At 40.9% G+C, this 18810-nt stretch overlaps 1 protein-coding gene across 1 annotated transcript; it reads right to left on the bottom strand.

The window, feature by feature from the left end:
- Positions 1–300: 300 nt before the first annotated feature.
- Positions 301–18808, bottom strand: EXOG (exo/endonuclease G). Its single transcript, XM_042043646.1, has 6 exons — positions 18626–18808; positions 17346–17495; positions 16004–16143; positions 14180–14256; positions 11659–11773; positions 301–898 (listed from the first exon to the last, which is right to left on the bottom strand). Exons 1-6 carry the CDS (start codon positions 18771–18773, stop codon positions 437–439), a joined length of 1092 nt encoding a protein of 363 aa, XP_041899580.1. The 5' UTR covers positions 18774–18808; the 3' UTR covers positions 301–436.
- Positions 18809–18810: the final 2 nt, after the last annotated feature.

Below are 18810 nucleotides of genomic sequence, written 5' to 3'. Positions count from 1 at the left end.
GAAAGTACAATTGCTTCTACAGCACTGCAGTGAAAGACATTTGTGGGCAGAATTCCATTTAAACATGTTCCAGTTGTACTCCCAAGGTGTCTACTGTCTATTTTTGTGATATTCCTAGAAGGAAATCCACAGAAACCCTAAGTTTGACGTCCCAGGTGGAAAACAGCACAAGGCCTTTCCTGGAGGTCCAGTGATCTACTCAGGCCAGAAAGGGGTCATTTACACTTCCCATATCTAAGTACTGCAGCAAACCACGTGTTTGCATCGTGTAACACAAGAATGAGCATTATTCCAAACCCATCAGCTTCCAAATATTTCTTTATTGTTTTCACAGCTCAAAAACAGAGTTTTTCACAAAAAAGGATGATTCAAGGAGCCCTTGTCTTTGTTTGCCTTCAGTTCCCCTTTCCAAAAACCCAAACAACTTCCTGAGGACTCAGCCAGCTCTCCCCTCTCTAGCTGCTACTGGTTTTTCCTGCAGCAGTTCTTCCTCCTTCTTCTTGTGAAGCTTTAGGAGATACTCATCAGGCTCAATTCCTGCCTCCTGTAACTCTGCCATGGCTTTCTCCAGCTGGCGCAGTGTCCGGGCGCCCTGCACTTTGCGGGCAGTGATGTACAACGTGAATTCCTTGAAGCCCATCAGTTTGCAGGTATCCACCTCACAGATATTTTTAACATCTTTGGTCTTGTCCACCTGGGGGAAGAAAACTAAACCTGACATTTTTTCCACATCTTCAATACTGACTTGGAAGTCAGTCAGCTGGTGTTTGAAGCCTATGGGATCATTTGGTACCACGAAAGCGCCCAGGACCAGAGGCTCTGAGGATATTCTGCTCCGTCTGGCAAGGATCACCTTGTACAGGTGGGATGGTACAGCCACGTCATCCTTTCCAATCACCTACCAAAAGGAAAGGACTGTTACAGGTACAGATCACAGAATCATAGAATTGTGTTGGTTGGAAAAGACCTTTAAAATTATCAAGTGCAATCATTAACCCAGCGCTGCCAAGTCCACCACTAAACCATGTTCCTAAGCACCACATCTTCATGTTCCCTCTCTCTGGAGTCCCTCTACTTTTTATAACTACAATAATTTATATTATAACATATAATAAAAGTTCCTGACCTGACAGTTCCAAATCATGGAGGTTTTAATAAACACTTCAAGTCTAAGTTATCTTCTGTCACTCATTTTTTCTCTATTACCCACACACAGGAAGCATTTAAAAGCTACATTACCTAAACAAGCATTTTTTGAGAGGACCTGAATACAAAGCACATATAGTAACTGACTATCCTCCTGAAAGAGAGGCCTATCCAAAGAAAATGCACCTATTTCTTCCATAAATTCCATATGATCCAACTTAAGTGCTCGTACATGTTGGGTTTCCTCCTCTGTCCCTCAGACCAGGACCTAGGGATTTAATGGATCCCCAAGAGTGGAGGATCAGGACTGTTAAAATCTCACACTCACATGTACACAGTAGACACCCCACCCTGTGCCAGGGATAACTCCAAGGGAATACACCTATTGATGGCAAATGTAATCTCCAGGACTCAGAAAGTTATCCATGCACTGAATTAGGCTTTTTTTTTTTTTTCTTCACTATTCCTGAACTGAATCTGTCATCTTAAGAGAGTACAACAGGCTCACATGTGGAAAACCTGAGTTTTGCATAACCCTTCTCTAAGTACCTTCTCGTATCTGTGCTTTTATTCTAATTGCAACAGAAGAAGAAGACATAGATCCCTTACAAAAACCACAAAGGCATTTTATTCTATATATAAAATCCAGTAATTTGGTGCCGTTTCCAGGACTTGCAATACCTGCAAAAGCAAAGACTGCTTGTTTTGATTTTTTGACAGCTCTTTTTAGATACAGTTAAAATACCCTTTCAGGCAAAGCAGGTATTTATCACATCCACTGAAAGTATTTTACAAACTAGTTCAGCGTTATCAGCTCAGACATGCCTTGTCCACTCATATATTCAGTACAACTCTATCACATAACAAACACTTCCTATGTACACCTTTTTCTGAGTATTCAGCCCTTCCTCAAATGAAAATGTGTTTTTAAAATTAAATTTTGCCTGTGGCTACTGAACCAAGGTTCAAGTTAGTAATTCCAACAGTTAATTAAATTTTAGTTACAAATTCTTTCAGTGCTTCAAGTGTGTCCTGTACCTCTGTTGCCAGTTTTTTAAGTGACTGGTCTTTAAGTCTGGTTAGAACAAAACCAGAGAAAGTACCTGCAGGAGAAAACTCTCATAAATTTTTTTCATGTTTTGTGCAGTAACACAGGGGAAACATTACTCCTGTTTCTGGAAAACACGTGCTCTTAGATTTCTTTGCTGTGTTCTGAAATACTTCTCTCCCTGGCCCTAAACTAGGCTATTTAATAGTTTTCCTGTAGTTTAAGCTTTTTTGTTTGTGGGGTTTTTTTGGGGGTGCAGTGGGGTTTTGTGTGTTTTTTGGTGGGTTGGTTTGTTTGTTTTCGTTGAGGTTTTTTTGTTGTTTGGGTTGGGTTTTGGGGTTTTTTTTTGGTTCTCAGTTTCTTGTTTATTTGGGTTTTTTCTTAATTATCATGGTTATACCAACCTTCTCCCAAGTAATACTCTGCCTAGACATCAGTCACTGAAACTGATTAAGGAATAAATGCCTTATGCCAAATGTCCTCTTCCTTTCAATGATGACAAACGTGTTGATAGGGAAATTAGAGCTCCTGAGTGTTAAAGCACTTTGCATTTAGCATTCCGTGTAGGTGAAATCAGAGCTACAGCTCCCCAGGACCATAAATAATCAAAACCAACTGATGCACAGGTAATGCTAAAATGTACTAAAACCAACGCAGCAACACTCTGTTCTATCTGGTGAGTTAACACTGAATTACAAAATGAATGGTGCTGGGAGTTTTAACCTATTTAAGATCAGTGGCACTTGAGCTGGGGAGTAAATACTGGGGCAAAATACTGGGGGTGAGAGGGAGGGAGCCAGGAAAATCCCTGAAGGGGAGAGTAAGGAGTTCATATTTCCATATTCACCCAAGGGCACCCAGTGACGACACTGCCAAAGGCAGGAGGCTGGGGCTCCTTTTCTCCCCTGGAGCAGGGAGCTGGCAGAGCCTGCACTGCAATCCCACCTCCAGCATGTTCCTAGGGCAGGGAGGAACGGGAGGAGAGGACAAAGAGGCTGTAGCCTCCTGAGACAAGGCAGAAGTGAGGCTAAACCCAGTCCTCAGCTTCTCCCTGGGCCAGCAATCTCCTGACCTGCAGCATTCCCATGCCTGTACGGCCTTTTCCAGGCCTCTTTGCACACTTTTCCTACTACAAATCCATGGATATGTACTAGGTCCTCCTTAGCTCGGCTCCCTCCTTCTCCACACCTCCCACACACATCCACATCCCGGCATCCTCGCTCTGGTGCATAGAAGACCAGGGGAAGAGCGATCACACAGATGGAGCTGTACAAGGATCTCCAATTAGGGGGTTCATGGAATATGTAAAACAAACAGGTGAATGTGTGTGGAGCGAGCTGAGGGAACTTGGGATTGAGGCTGAGGGCTGAGTGGGTGGATAGGGAGGCTGGGGAATGAACAGAGCTGCACACAGAACAGTTAGGTATGAGATGGAAATGCTGAATGCCTGAAGTGGGTGTTAAGGGAAAACAGACCCTGTGCTTGTGTAATATTATGCAAATATATATATTCTATGCAAAATAATGCACATTTATGCAGAGTATGGGCACCTAGGAAGAGAGAGAAGAAAGAGAAAGGACTAGTTCTAAATGAAGGAGGGGCTTTTGAGAAACGTAGATCTAAATTCAACTCCATACATGCAATGGCCAGATATGTAATTTATATACCATTTCAGTTCCATGTAAACTCTCTTCTGAGAATTTAAATAAAATTTAAGCAGTGCACAGGCTTCATACCAATTCTCTGACCAGCAGCACACTACTACTGCAATGACTTCACTGAGTGCTAATACTATTAAAGTGGTTAAAACCATCTTCAGCTGCCAAACTGCCAGAGTCCACAGGTGTCCCTTCCTTACTCAAAACAGGGCATCAAAGTTCTATCCCCAGCTAAGTCTGCTGGAGGTGAACACCATCAAAGGGCAGTGCCTGATTTCTCTGACAGAGCAAATATGCATGACTAAGAATAAATGTCTTTTTCTGCAGTTTAACACTTATGTGAACCATGCACAGGATGCATCACCAGTAATTTCTGCAGTGTGACCCAATGATTTCTGTTAAAAAAGGAAATGCAGCTCTGGAGCACAGCAAATTATTTCCATCATTACTCCCTGTAATATCCCACAATTTGCTTTTTTATGGGAGTAAATAGAGAAGCTGCAAATCGAGAAGATAAATGTTTCCATAGAGCTGCCCCTCCACCAGCTCAACTAGCAGGGAAAGAAGTAAAGCGTGACCCTGCAAAAGTGAAGTTTGGAATAGAAGCAAGAGGCAGGAAAAGCAAACTCCACAATTCCATTTCCTATTGCCACCTAGAGGATTTTCCTCCTGAACTTCAGCAGCCTCAATCACTATTCAGATCTGCACCATCCCATTTATCTCAGAGCTTTGCCCGACAGAGGCAGAGAGCATATGCTCCCACTGTAACAGGATGGAAAATGGTTCCAGATTATCCATGCACAGATGTTGACTTTGATTTGTGCCTGTCTATCCACAGGCAGCAGATGATCTTTCAGAAATCAAGGCCTGAAACAGCTCTCTGTCCCAGCTGGAGAAGAGCAGCAGTTTTTAAGGGTATCTGTGATTCTAACAGGAATTTTGTGCTCCAACACAAGCAAGAAAATACAGCAGTGGCCTGTTGAAATCACTGCTGTCCCATATGCTTTCACACTGTGTTGGTAACAGCCCAAAAGGCAAATTTTTGTGCAGTCCTTTGAAAATTCCCATTTTGCTATTGCTATAAAATTTTGCTTAATCTTTCAAATTTTCAACACCCTCACAACATGAAAAAAAAAAATGGCACTCAAGCTAAAAGCCTTCTTTTTATAGCATTAAATATATTTCTTTCCCATCATCATTTGGGAAACCAATGTGAAATTTCAGACACTCTGCTGTCTGTATCCGTTCAACGTAAATATGTGCATTGCCCTAACTTTCTGCAGCTCCTTATTCCTTTTTGGTTTTTTTCTTTAACTGAACTGGTATCCCCTAACAATGTAACATTATCATAATACCATTTTCAGAGTAGTGCTTACTATTTTTCCATCATTACTGGCATTGTTACTGACATTCCACAAGTGTGTGTGAATTTGTTACTCTTCTCAAAGCCCAATTAAACATGGGCAGCTGTCACGAGGGCAGGTCATTAAAATGTGTGCAATTCCTGACATTTAGAGATGTTTACACATCACTAAAACAACACACATGTTGGTAAGCAGTTATAATACAAACCTAAAGAGCTCACAGGGACAGATAAGAGCAGAAGTAACATTTCTTAAAATAGAGAGAATTCAGTGAGCTTCGATAAATTCATAGCCAAGTCACTGGATGAGGATTTGTCTTAAGCTTGGTTTTCCTCCCAATTTTGGCCAAATCCTGTTCTTGACTGCAGTTTTTAAAAATAGAGGAAGCAAATTTGATAATATCTGTGGAGTCCTTCAGTATCACAATAAATAATGAAGATATTTGCTAATCGCATCCAGGGTAAGTTTAAGCATCTGGCATTAACTAATGCCACCTTTATGGTGGCAATCAGATAAATACAAGGCAGTCCCTAAAAATGTCACTTCGGAGTTTATGATATAGAAAAGTCCATTCCTACATGAACAAGTGAGAAGAAATATATGAAGTATAATGGAAGAACAGTTGAGATTATATGGGAAGAAAACAGAGTGTTACTATTACTGGAAATTTAAAATACAAACCAATGTTATCAAATTTTCATTTTACACTGGACTTGTTACAGCTTCCCACTCTGCAAAAAAATTTTCTTCCTCTGCAAGGGTATGGATCATTTTTAAAAGAAAGGGCTTGTGAATCCAAAAGTGGTATTTTGCCACCTAGTGACTAGAAACCGAAAATCAACCGTGCACAGAATTAGCAGAAGGAATTAATGAGCCCTTCATCAGCGAGAGCCAGCTCTGGATTGCCAATTATCCATGATTCTCTCAGAACCTGGCAAACAGAAATCACACTCAATCACGCCTTAACCACCAGCACACACTGAAGACACACACTGACACACACGTACACACACTCTATGTCCTTGCATCAGACGGTACCACTATCAAATACTTTAAAATGTCAGCTCCAGAAACTCCCTGGGCATTCCAGTACCTGTTTCTTCACTCTCTGTGAAGTTCTAACCTCAGTTTAGAAGTGAGCCAGAACTGCAAACAGAACTGTCTGAAAAGAAGCATACACAGCTCCCTGTGACAGACCTTCCCCCTGCAACCAGCAGTAGCAAAATTAACACTTCCATCACATTCTTGGTGGACAGAACTCAATGAATCATTCCTGTCCCCCAAGCAAGATCAGGTCCATCAGATCTTTCACTGTAGATATAACATAATTCCTGCTGATATGATCCCACATTTGACAACCCAGAGCTTTATTATAATTTGATACTGAATTCTGTATAGAAACAGACTTTCTGGCAGTACAAAACATTCCATTTACTATCAGTGTAACTTTATTTACTCAATCATTGTGACAGCATTAACTGCCTTCACTCAAGTTCCTTCTGGGTTTGTTAGGCAGCACTGATTCTGCTGAGAGTGTTTTCCCCCAATATTTGAGAGAGCTCTGTCAGATGGCACTGAGAAGAACTGAGGGGTGTGAAGGCAGGCCTAGCAACACACAAACCAGAAAACACTACAGATAAAAATCATAGTAACAATCTGCACAGCCAAGCACTCCAAAATGCAAATGTATGTACTTCAGGAAAATTTAATTTGTTATGGCTCGTCTGATTGCTATTGCCAAATCATTTGGCAATCCTAAAAAGGAAAGGAAAAAAAAAAAAATAAGACATGTAAAAAAAAAAAAAAAAAAAGCTGTTCCTGCGTACAGAGTTATGGCATTAAAACACAGACACCCCAACTCCTTTTTATTTTTATTTAATAAAGAGGGTGGGTATACACCTTATGTATGCAATAAACTGTATTTACATGACAACAGACTACTACTTCCACAGAACCCACTTAGTTTACTTAAAAATTAATCCACCACAGAGCTTAATACCCCTTTTCCTGTAACAGCACAACCTTCAGGATGGGTACAGTGCTAAATAAAAGCAATTCCAATTAATCTACCCTGCACCTTCAGTGTGTCTTCTCCTCCCATCTTAACCCAGTGTCTATTCCGTTCATTTGTACCTCACATCTAAATATAGGGCTGACAGAGCTCTGGTGGTTTACACCAGCTGATCTAAGACAGAGCCCTTTGCACAAAGTTTATGGGACATCTGTAATGGACCTATATCCAGCAGTTACCTCTGTAGCCTTAGGACCACTTGGAGCAACCAACAAACAAGTAACAGCTCCCAGGTTTATTTCCTCCTTTAACAAGGATTCCTCCCCCCATAGTATCTTAGCAGAAGACGACGACCTCTACTAGTTCTGAAAGTTAACTGGGCAAAACCATAAAGTACCTTCTTGTACTTGAGAAGTGCAATTTGTTTCCCAGTTATTTGCCACAGACATAGATGACAACTGTATCTTCTGGGATGGCTATTGTGCCTCTCTGGCCTTGCCTGGTCATGCAATGTAGAAAATTAAACAGCAAACACAATTCCAGTATGAACCTCATGTATCAGTTAAAAAGTACATTCAAATGTCTTTTTCAAACAACAAACACAGTATTATCTAAACTGTATTTTCATTTGCCAGCCACAGCTGATTCTTCTTAAATTAGCATTCACTATGATGGCATTGGGAATGGGGAGGGTGGAACACAGCATGATGCAGTTAATTATTGCAAAATTTGTATTTTAAACTCCAAATCTGCTGACAGAGGAAAATCACTGAAGTGACAGTCACTGGACAGCAGTAATGTATAAGACAAGACACTGTCATTTTGATCTGATCCGGACAAAGACGAAAAACCTGCATCTGCCTCTCCAGTGACACAGAACAGATTTTTCCTGTTGGCATTCTATTCTACATATATTCTCAAAATATGTTTTTCAGATACCAAGCGCGGTCATCAGTCTCCTCTTTGCAACAAAAATCGCTGCTGGAGACAGATGAAATGACAGAATATATCTGAGGATACCAGTTCAGCCAATAGATAGAACAATGCTGGCATCTAAGGAGTTCAAGGTTAACTCCCTTTCTGGAATTAAAGAGCAAATGGTACCAGAGTCCAAGCAGAAACTGGGAACAAAGCCATGACCAATGCTCTGTTTTTCCTCTATAGTGATCTAAAAATAACCTTTTTGGATGTCTGATGAGAAAAACACCAGCATGTAAACCCATGGATACATATTTCATCACTCCTTTAGCCAAAAATAAGGAAACTAAGATTGAAGAGAGGATCTGAAACAAATCAATGCAGATACATTCACTGTAGCACTTCTGTGTTTTCTTTTTTTCCTTTTCACAGTTCTAGTCTGAGAACAAAAACATCAGAGAGGAGCTGAGCCTTAACAGTGGCACTGGCAGATTACAGGTTGTGAGTTTCAGCACTCTTGTGTGTACTGCAGCACTTCTCCTTGAACAGCACAGACAAAGGAAAGGACATCTCCTCACATCAGCTTCTCATGCCCAAACAATGAAGACTAAAACCCCTTTCAGTCTGAAGTCATTTGTGGGAACTTAGCAGAGTTCACTCTGAAAGACGGCTAAGAGATACCTTCCCTTCACAAGCCTTAGTGTTCTTCATTAGGGGCAGAATCCCAGGCTACCAAAATCAATGGCAATGACTGCAATTATATCCAAGGTGTCTGTTTGAAAAGAACTTCTCTCCGGTGCTTTGACAGGTTGCATTCCCTCCACTAAGTGTATGTGTTGATAAAAGAAAGAAAAAAACCAAACAAAAAAACCCAACACACCACTCTACTCTGAAGTCCCACTCCTCAAAGTACAAAGTACACAGCAATGCAAAGCACAAAAACTTAAGCCATGAAGATATTTCAAAACTTAAAAGAAGCCAACATTCTCAGCCTGTATTTATTTAGAGGACCCAAATCAAAAAATTTAATATTTTAAAGAAACAAACAAACAAAAACCCCACAAAATCATTATTTTACTTTTCCCACCTGGAGACAGCATTATCTGTACTTAAATAAGAATCAATTTACATAATGAATGTCACTGTGGGAAGCTGAGAAAAAAGATTTATGAATGTGAACAAGTGGTGACACACAAACTTCCCTTCAGTTCATTGTAAGACCAAAACTGGTAACACATTTCTAAAAGACCTATGTTGTCATCAAACCCAAAGACGATGAAGACAAAAGACAAGAACTGAACAAGATGACAATCACAGCAGCATGAGCATTTTGTCCCACTATTATTTCACCACTGTATTCAGGCATCAAGTTATTTTGAATAAAGCCAGTAAGATGCAGTGTCTGCTCTGATTTTTACCTGTGGAATACTAAAATTTACATTTCAAAACCAAGACTGAGAATGACAATCATTTTTCAGGAAATGCAATCTTCCTCTTCTAAGTAAACACTTTCTCTAGAGAAAAACGAGAAGAAGGTGAGCAAGATTAAAGTGAAACTGTTGGTGGATGCAGTTGATAGATGATTCAACTTCTTCCTGGAAATGATTTCCACTTATAAAATGTTCAAGTCAGCTCAGAATTTTCAATTCTTTGCTATGTTAGACGAATATATATTTTTAAGGATGAAAAATAAATGCAATATCCTGACAGCTACCAGGAAGCAAATCCCAGCAAGCTGTGTGCAAGCCTGGAGAACTCTGTACCATTCTGAGTGACAGTAAGCCAAATGCTCAGTTGAAGATTGTTGAAAGGGAACATCTCCCTCCTGCTCCCAGCTATGTGCTTTTGGACATCTCATGCTGTCACCAGGAGGCACTGGACTACTCTGTGTGCTGCCTCTACAGCAGTACAAAACAAGCCCAGTAAACCCAGTATGGATGGTTTTCCATTGCATTGCGTAATTAAGCATTTTGTGGAAGGATCTGACAGTCACCAGTGCAGGCAGACAAAAGCAAGGCAGAGAAAGGCCTGGGAAGTAGAAGGGGCAATGGTGAAGTGAGCACCTTTGGGTGGCACAGGATGACTGCCAATCTAAAGCTGGCTTTGCTGCTACTAACTTACCATCTGGCACTGGTCATATCCCTTAACCACGGCTTATTCATCCACTTCAAAATGAGCACAGTCTGCACTTCCCTCACAAAGATGTGGTGAGAGATGAAGGTTCGAACTGCCACTAAACACGAAGAAGGTAACACTACTGCACTTCCATGTACATAACTTCCCCCAAAAATACCAAACCCAAATCCAAAGCTGTGATTTTGTGACAGTCAAGGTTTGACATGTGTAGCTGGGGACATAAGGGACAGTTTTTGAAGAAGTAAAAAAGTAAAAGCAAACAGGAAAAATCACATTCTATCATGACTGAGTTCCAAGTTCAATCAAGTGGAATTCAGCTGTGTGTTTATAAAGGAAATAGTGCCTAACTCTTACTGCTAAACAAGCCAGTGTTGAAAGCTCAACACCTCTCTCTTTTGTGTCTCTCATCCCTCTGAAATAAGGGGTTGTGCTGGCAAGCTCATTCATTGCTCCTCAGAGAACTCGTTGGAAGCTGAATCACTCACGAGCTGAAGCCACAGTTGAACCAACTATTCATTTTCAAGGAAAAGGGGTTTTTCAAGAGGTGCAAAATGCAGCATTTATTATTTTCATTATACCAGCTTTCATCTGCAACTGAAAATAGCAATGATATCTCACTGTAGTGGGGGCAGAAGGTAACACTCCCTTGAATAACTTACTATGCTCAAACATTACAGATGTCTAAACACAAGCCTACAAGGAGTAAGTCTGGGTAAGCAATAATAAATTCACCTCTCAACTTGATAGCCTGTCCCATCTGTCTGTCAGTTTCTACAGACTGTGCATGATCAATCCTAAAAAACTTCAGAGTATTTTAAGCAGGTAATAAAAACAGGGGGCTAAAAGAAGGGGAGTATCAGTACCATTGACCCGTGATTACACTGCACTTGAGTGAAGTCTTCCAAGTGACTCTGGCATGCTCAGAATCTCAGTTGCAAGGCTTCATCCAAGTGATGCCTACGGTGTAGCAGCAAACAACTGTTGGCGAAATTAATGGAGCACAGCACTCCAATACCCTGCAGAGTTCTGAGAGACCCATACTACCTTTGTATTGCACTGTCTCTAAAGCACATGAAGAAACTGACTGAATAGATGCCTGTGCATTAGCAAACCCCACTGACTCTCTGCTTAGATAAACAGTTCTGCAGACCGTGGACATGAAATAGGATGATTTTAAAATAATTTGTTTATTTACAGAGATCTTTCTCATGTCTAGGCAAGACATAACATTTCTGCTCATCTTGTCCCAACAAATATTGCACATTTTATACATTTTGCCTGTACTAGGATGCCCAACTTTTGTTTTATCAAGTTATTATATAAATTTTAAATAAATAATTACTACTGCACTATTATCCCAGCAACATATATACATACCTGATAAGTAACACTCTTCTTTCCATCACCATTTGTTTGAGGCAAGGTAAGAGGTCCAGAAACTACCCAAACATCTTCAAATCTCTCAGTCAATTCCCGACAATACATTTCCATTCTGGAACATATTTGTCAGATAGGGAAAAGTCAGCTGGGAAGATTTAATCTTTTGAGACATAGTGAGAAGGAAAGGGTCAACCACTGACAGGGAGCATTTTTCCAGACTCATCTGGGTGATTCACAAGCCAAAGAAAGTAAAATGTAGGCCCAAGTCCTACTTCCCATTTGTCCTCTGTAAATAAGGTTCATTTATTTACAGATAGATGTGTTTCTGCACACATCTGAAAATAGTTTCTGCAGCCTTACCACATGTCTGAATAGCTGAATTCTCTACTTACTCCCACACTTGACACTAGAAATATACTGTTGATGGTCACTTGGGATTAGTAAAATAGAATTGTTCTAAACAGCAAGATGAAGCATTTTTACTTTGAAAGGTTTTATCATATTATTGGATTTGTATGTTTCTCCCCAAGGATCAAAGTCCTGCAACACAGTTCTTTCTGTAGCTCAAAGTACTGAGCAAAGTTTCTATGTGTCATTCCCACTAACTCTACCTCTTTTTTTATAGGTATAAAACTGTTCAAAAATAAAGTAGTGGCACCAGAAATACTACCATATTTTTGCTTTTTAAACTGCTTCAGTTTACAGCATATAATATTTCTCAAATAAGAAGGTTTCTGGACCCCACCTATTTTACATAAAACAAAAGATTAACAAGGTCAGGTTGGATGGGGCTTTGAGCAATCTGATGTAGGGGAAGGTGGCCCTACCCATGGCAGGAGGTTTGGAACAAGGTGATCTTTAAGGTTCCTTCCAATCAAACCATTCTATAATTCTATGATTACAGCCCATCTTTGATCTAACACTCAATTGTTACAGAAATCACATAGAGTGAGGACCCATTGCTCCTTTGCAAAGGTAAGAGTTACACTTCACACAAACGGACAAACAGAGTATCAGACAGATTACCCCAGCTAACTTGGCTGCTACTGAAAGGGGGAGGTTTCACCCCCTTCTCTGTCTCATTCCTGTTCCTCACACCTCTCCCTTGGGCGACTTGAGCATTCTTCATCTGTCAACAACCCTGAAAAAACTAGTTTGGTTTTTTTTTTGTGCTGGGTTAGTGAGTTAAATCAGCAAGAATGAGCAACAGAAATGAGAATGAGCAAGAATGAGCCCTTTCTTCATGGGATACATCAAAGCATTGACTACAAGTGAATTCTTTTCCTGCTGTCACCAGCTTTGCTTCCAAGCAGCAACATATGTGAAATATGGTATCCTTAAAAATGTTCATTATTAAAGAAATGACTGACAAAAAAAGTGGCATCGCTGCCTTGCTCATGCATTTAAACTCTGGGAACAGAGTGCTGGGGTTGGGAAAAAGTGGCAGTAACTGCTTAAATTGCAGGGCTCATAGTACCAGAGGAAATTTTCAAACACTCCCCACGATTTCCTGATTAGGCAGAGATCCTGCTTAAGGGAAATGAAGAGCATTTTCCTACCTTGAATCGGTACAAATGCCTAGCTTTGGTGTAAGGAAAATTTATGTTCAAACACTTGAGTTATTAAAATAAGAAAAAAACCCTCTTAAAATGTTATGGCATTTTATTTGTCCATAAAACAGTATAACCTTACTGAATGGCTCATCTGATTTTATACACATTCTTGTAAAAAAGGAAAGCAGTGTGCAGACGAATGATGATGCATTTCTGATGGACTTTTATTACCACACCGTATATAATTTTGCTGACCTTCCCTTAAGTGAACCTTGAGAAATCTGTAATTTTCCCCTCCTGTTTCTGAGCCTTCACATTTTTTAAGTCCTATGCAAGAAGCACTGGATGAATGCTACTTTTGCTATATTCTCTGCTCAAAGGAAGGAAAGAATAAAAATCTTACATTAAGCAAGTTTAAATTTATCAACCACTCCACCTCAAAGGCGATCCAGTCAGCACTCACAAGTGACAGAGTGACTGCCCGACTGCTCCTTGGGAGCCAGGACCTGAAGGAACACCTCAGACCTGCAGTAGTGACAACTCAGTGGGGAGCGCTCAGTTCTCCAATTCAAAGGGACCCAACATCCACACACAGACATGGGAATACTCTCACTGCAAGTGCTTCTTTGAGGAAGATCTAAACCCTCTCCTTACTTCTGCTGAAACTTCCTTAAGGATGTTAAGCCTGGTACTTTTACCCCACATCAGCCAGAAGAAATAATTACATCTAAATAAATGTCCTCGACAGTTTGATTGAATAAAAAACTACAGTAGTCATTACACTGTTCTTTCACTGAAAGGACTGAGTTGCCTTTCATTTCAGAGAAAGCTCCTATGACCTCTACAGGTAACCTATAAACTGCTGTAGAATAGCTGGATGTGAAGAAACTTCATAAATAAAGCATTTTTGATTGATGCTACTGCCTGGTATTTTTCACTTTGTTTACTTAGAAGTAATTTCTCACCTGTTCCAAAACCCAGCATTATTTTCATAATTCTGAGGCACGATGTTAGACAGATAAAACGTTTCAGCCATAGCTCTCTGCATAGAGAAAGAAAATAATATCATTTCACTGAAACATTTACAAGCTGAGAACACATTTCAGCAGTTTTTGGATCAGAATCCAATTTCTAGTTTAGTTTTAATATTTATTAGCACAGAAAATAAGATAAAAACCTAAGTCAGAACACCTACAACAAAATTGTTTTGGATTAAGAGGTACATAACTGAGGTGAAATCTTGCAAAGTCATCTACTTTTTTTTTTTCCCCCTGGCAGAAACAACATGACAATGTCCAATTCTAGAACCACAGGAATTACTATGTCACCCAGTGTCAGTTTGGTAATGTCTTTGAAAGCAACTAGTCATTTTTCATTTTGAATGGGAAGGACACTTTCAAACACGCTTTTCATTTATTTGACTGCTTAATGGCCAACCTTTTCTTTCCTTTCCAAGAAAAAGTTTTATTAAATATACTCATCAATAACGTACAGGCAATGAAATTATTTATGAGACCATTAATGGTCAAATATCCATATATCTGCTTAATTTCATCTTGTAGAAGTGTCATAAACATCTCTGAACAGAAGCTCATATACCTCCAGAGGTGAAGGACCTGATGCTAAAACACTAGGCATATGCAGGGAAATACAGAGGAAAAAAATTCCAAGATCTCAATCCAGAATTTTCACAGGTCCTGCATTTGTCATTATTTTTCACATACTATTTCTGCAAAGTGAAGGGACTGACAGAACACTTTAGGATAATGAGCAAACACTACCTCCACTAATTAGACTGTGAAATTAATTTTTTATTGCCCTGTATTTGAAAGATTGTATCATCTCACTGCATTTCAAGCTAGGTCCAGGAGCTCTGTGCACAGGGAGCTCACCAGCAAAAATTCCCCAGATATCACAAATAAATAACAACAAAGACACTTCCAGTAGAAATAAAACTACTGATTCTTTCATTTACCACATGCCACTGTGCTGTCACTCCACCCCACTGAATCCTATTCTGCCTGGAAGAAATACGAATTCAAACTGCTTCTTAATTAACAAATTGCTGCATTAGGCACATTTCACAAGAGGATCCAATAAATTCAAGGCTGCTTTGTAAGTCAGCCAAGGCATTAAGGCATGCTTCTCTTACAGCTTGAATAAATGGCAGGTGAAGACATTTCACAGACTGAGAGAACCACGGCAAAAGGGTCTAATTTACCTCATACACATTGCAAGAAAGGAAAAAGCCTTTTAAATCATCCAGGCAATCCCCTTGCCAATACAGAACAGTACTTAACAGCATCTTTGCTTTGCCCAATCTAGCCTTAAATATCTCAGCAGCTGTTGGCCAGAATGACATCATTGTCCCTGTCTCCCTTTAACTGAGCTTTGAAGACTTCCAGGGCTTTCCTGGTGAAGGTTATCATCTTCATTTTACACGGAGACAATGTGACACGCAAGAGGCTGAGAAGACTTGCTTAACACCACACTGTTCAAAACATCATCTCTGCCAAACAAGCTGATCTAGGTGTGATTTAATTAAGAGAGGTATGTCATCAGAGCATGCACCTGATTTAGATGCCTGAAGCAGACTGTGAGAGCATCCTACACTGCTCAGTCAGGAATAGACCTTGTAACTCCAAATCCAGCTCTGAGCATCAATAATGACATCATGTTCCACCTCAAAACAAACTGCAAAAGGAATGCTGCACATTACTTCTAAGGGTCTTTTGACCCTTTCCAACTGATAAACACAAATTAAAAGGATAGGAGAAAAAAAATCCTACTGTTGAAAATTTGTTATCTCCTGCTGGTGCCATGTGTCCTCGTGACCATCCACTGCCAAGGTAGTCTTCATTGACAGCACTGAACATCAGAGGGATGTTAGGATCTGGTCTGAATTTACAGTGCTTTCGATCTGCATCACCTGAAGAATAACACACTAAATGGTCATCTTATCACAAAACCATCATAACCAGAATACAAAAAGATCTAATTCTGTCACATCTTGCCAAATGACCCATGCTTACGGACTCAGCACATTAATCTGAATTCTGTGCATCTCATGCTCATTTCTCTCTGCTATGTGTTCGAAATCTTTAAGTCCTTACTTACCAAAAAAATATATGGTTTTTTGCATCACAACTTTTCAATCTTCCCCAAACAACACAGGCCTGCTTCAATTCTCAATTCGAGTAGCTACAGACATAAATGAGAGCTGAATGCCTCAAGATGTTTGATTTCAACTTGCAGGTTAGTTGTATCTGACTATTTGGAAAACATTTCATCAATTCAGCCATTAAGGCCCACTTGAAAGTAAGCCTGAAATTACTGTTTTCTTCTCAGAAAGAAGTGGGATCAATGATGCCACTTAGGGGTTGGTCATAATGTTTTCAAGATCATGCTTTTAATTTTGAAAGGTAATTTGAAGACAGTGATTAAGATATATTTAGACGGCTATTGCTTTCATAAAACATTTTACAATTACACGGTTACCTCCATTACTAATATTCTGCCTTATAAAAACTGAACTAATGCTATAAACTTAATTTACAATGACTGTATACCACTCATATTTCATTCACCACCGACAGCAGAAAATCACTGAGCCTCTGTCTTGCATAAAGAACAGAGGAGTGAGTACGAGGTAAAGCACATCAGGAACTACGACAGAACTGCATCAGAGTAAATAATGGCTGCAGTGAGGAGGTAATGCCCTATCTAGTTTTGAACAACTGCTGATACCCTTTGCTCAGTTTTTATCTCACAAATGGACATCTTCCTCCCATTCCAAGCAAATCTCTACAATCTGTACATCAGAAGCTCTGGCTACCACTGGCATTGACTCCACTGACACAAACTGGACCTCAGAACTAACTCCACTAGCTAAGGAAGGAGCCATTTTTATGCCCTCAAGCAACTTTGCAGGTCCAAATCAAGCAAGGAAAGGTTAATTTTCATTGTTTCATTTTCTCTCTATTTGTGTTATAAAAAGGTAAGTTGAACTTCCCTCCCAGAGATCACTATAGGATTTTTCTCCCCTGCCTGCTCCAGGGTGCACCTTCTGTGAGCAGCAAAGCCCATTCAGGGCATCACAGATACGAGTAAAGTAAATAAACACCTACATACCCAGTGTCTTTTGTTTCGAAATATGTTCAATCACCCATCTAGGCACCCGTTTTGCCTGGTCATAAGACAGTGCATGATTTGTGTAACATCTGGTCTCTGTTCCAGCCTCAGGAAATCCGTATCTTTCCAGAAGAGCCTCTTCTATTGGTTCTAAGGAAAAAAATAAACAGAAAGCCATGCAAAGATGAAATGTGATCATAGGCAAGACAGTAAGAAAAACATCCCAGCGGGTGTAAACCTACTGTGTAGGGAATTACTTGAGGTTACTGCCACAATTAAGACCTAAAAAATATTAAGAGAGTTATACAGTTAAACTCTCATCAGCCAAAATAGTTGTGGTTCTCACAGTGCTTTAACATGAGGATCTCAGCTCTAGGACTAACTCACCTACTCTAATGCCTACAGAAAGCAGAAAAAAAATCGATCAGATAATTTTTCTTCTACAGAAGAAAAGCTACCAGATATTTAGGGACAAATCAGGCAAAAAGGAGTTACAGACACAGGAGATCAACACACACATTTCACCCTTTGGAGCCAGAAATCGAACTCCTCACAAACTGAGATTTACAAGCTGGGCACAAGCAAGTCCTGCCCTCACTGGGAACGCTTATACTCTGCTGAATGAATAAAAGCTTCACCGAATTTTCGGGGGTTTTTTTGCAAGCAATAATTTTCTCTCATAGGGGAATATTTACAACCATCTTACTGTCTTGTTCATTCTCCAGCCATCTGTCCAACAGCAACTCATGTTTTTAGAGCCATTCTTCCTCCGCTTTCCAACAATCCGGTACCTTTAAAGCCTTGAGGCTGCGGAGAAAACCATTCACTCCCTCAGGTGCCCCGAACATCTCCCCCCACACCTGAACCCCACCAGACCCCAGATTCGATAAACGAGCCTCGGCTCATCCAGGGCAGCAACAGCTGAAATTTAGTTGTGGTCTGACCCGAAATGTGTGTTTACAACTAAATACACATTCCTCTCCTGCCGTGAGCAGGTGCAAAGGGAAGCGCTTTTAAGCACAAGTTACAGCCCAGCATCCCAAATAACCTCCTCCCACCTCAGCCCGGCGCAGGTACTGGGGGAACCTCCCGATCTCCGCACAGTCTTTGGGCAGACCGGGAATGGAGGAAGGAAAAGTATCTTCTGAGGGGAAAGAGAGGGTTTAGGGACAGAAGCGGCTGTGGGGAGCGGGGCTGCGGGACGCGGGACCACGCTGAGCCGACCGCTCCCGCCTCGCCGGGCCGCCGCCCGTGGCCTCCCCACTGCCCCTGACTCTTACCCTCTGCCGGGGCCCGCCCGGGGCCCGGCTCCGGCTGGCTCTGGCTGCGGAGGAGCCGCCACGCAGCCCAGCAGGACGCGGCGGCCCCGGCCGCGGCCCCGCAGACGAAGCCGCCGAGAAAGCGGCGGTGGCGGGGCAAGGCCGCCATGGCGGCGGCGGGAAGGGAAGGGAAGAAGGGAAGGGGC

The sequence above is a fragment of the Corvus kubaryi genome, unplaced genomic scaffold (assembly GCF_017639235.1).
Source record: "Corvus kubaryi isolate FWS band 111438036 unplaced genomic scaffold, C.kubaryi_AGA036_p1.0 37398, whole genome shotgun sequence".
NCBI classification, from domain to species: domain Eukaryota; kingdom Metazoa; phylum Chordata; class Aves; order Passeriformes; family Corvidae; genus Corvus; species Corvus kubaryi.
The sequence above is the reverse complement of the archived record's forward strand: the minus strand, read 5'-3'. Positions and strand labels throughout refer to the sequence as shown.

What these genes read in the sequence shown, in the direction of transcription:
- EXOG (XM_042043646.1), bottom strand. Translation starts at nt 18,773, where the DNA reads ATGGCGGCCTTGCCCCGCCACCGCCGCTTTCTCGGCGGCTTCGTCTGC. An exon ending in CGGGCGGGCCCCGGCAGAGG is followed by an intron (nt 17,496 to 18,625) that starts GTAAGAGTCAGG and finishes TTTTTTCCTTAG; the next exon opens with AACCAATAGAAGAGGCTCTT. An exon ending in AGAAGAGTGTTACTTATCAG is followed by an intron (nt 899 to 11,658) that starts GTATGTATATAT and finishes TCCTTTTGGTAG; the next exon opens with GTGATTGGAAAGGATGACGT.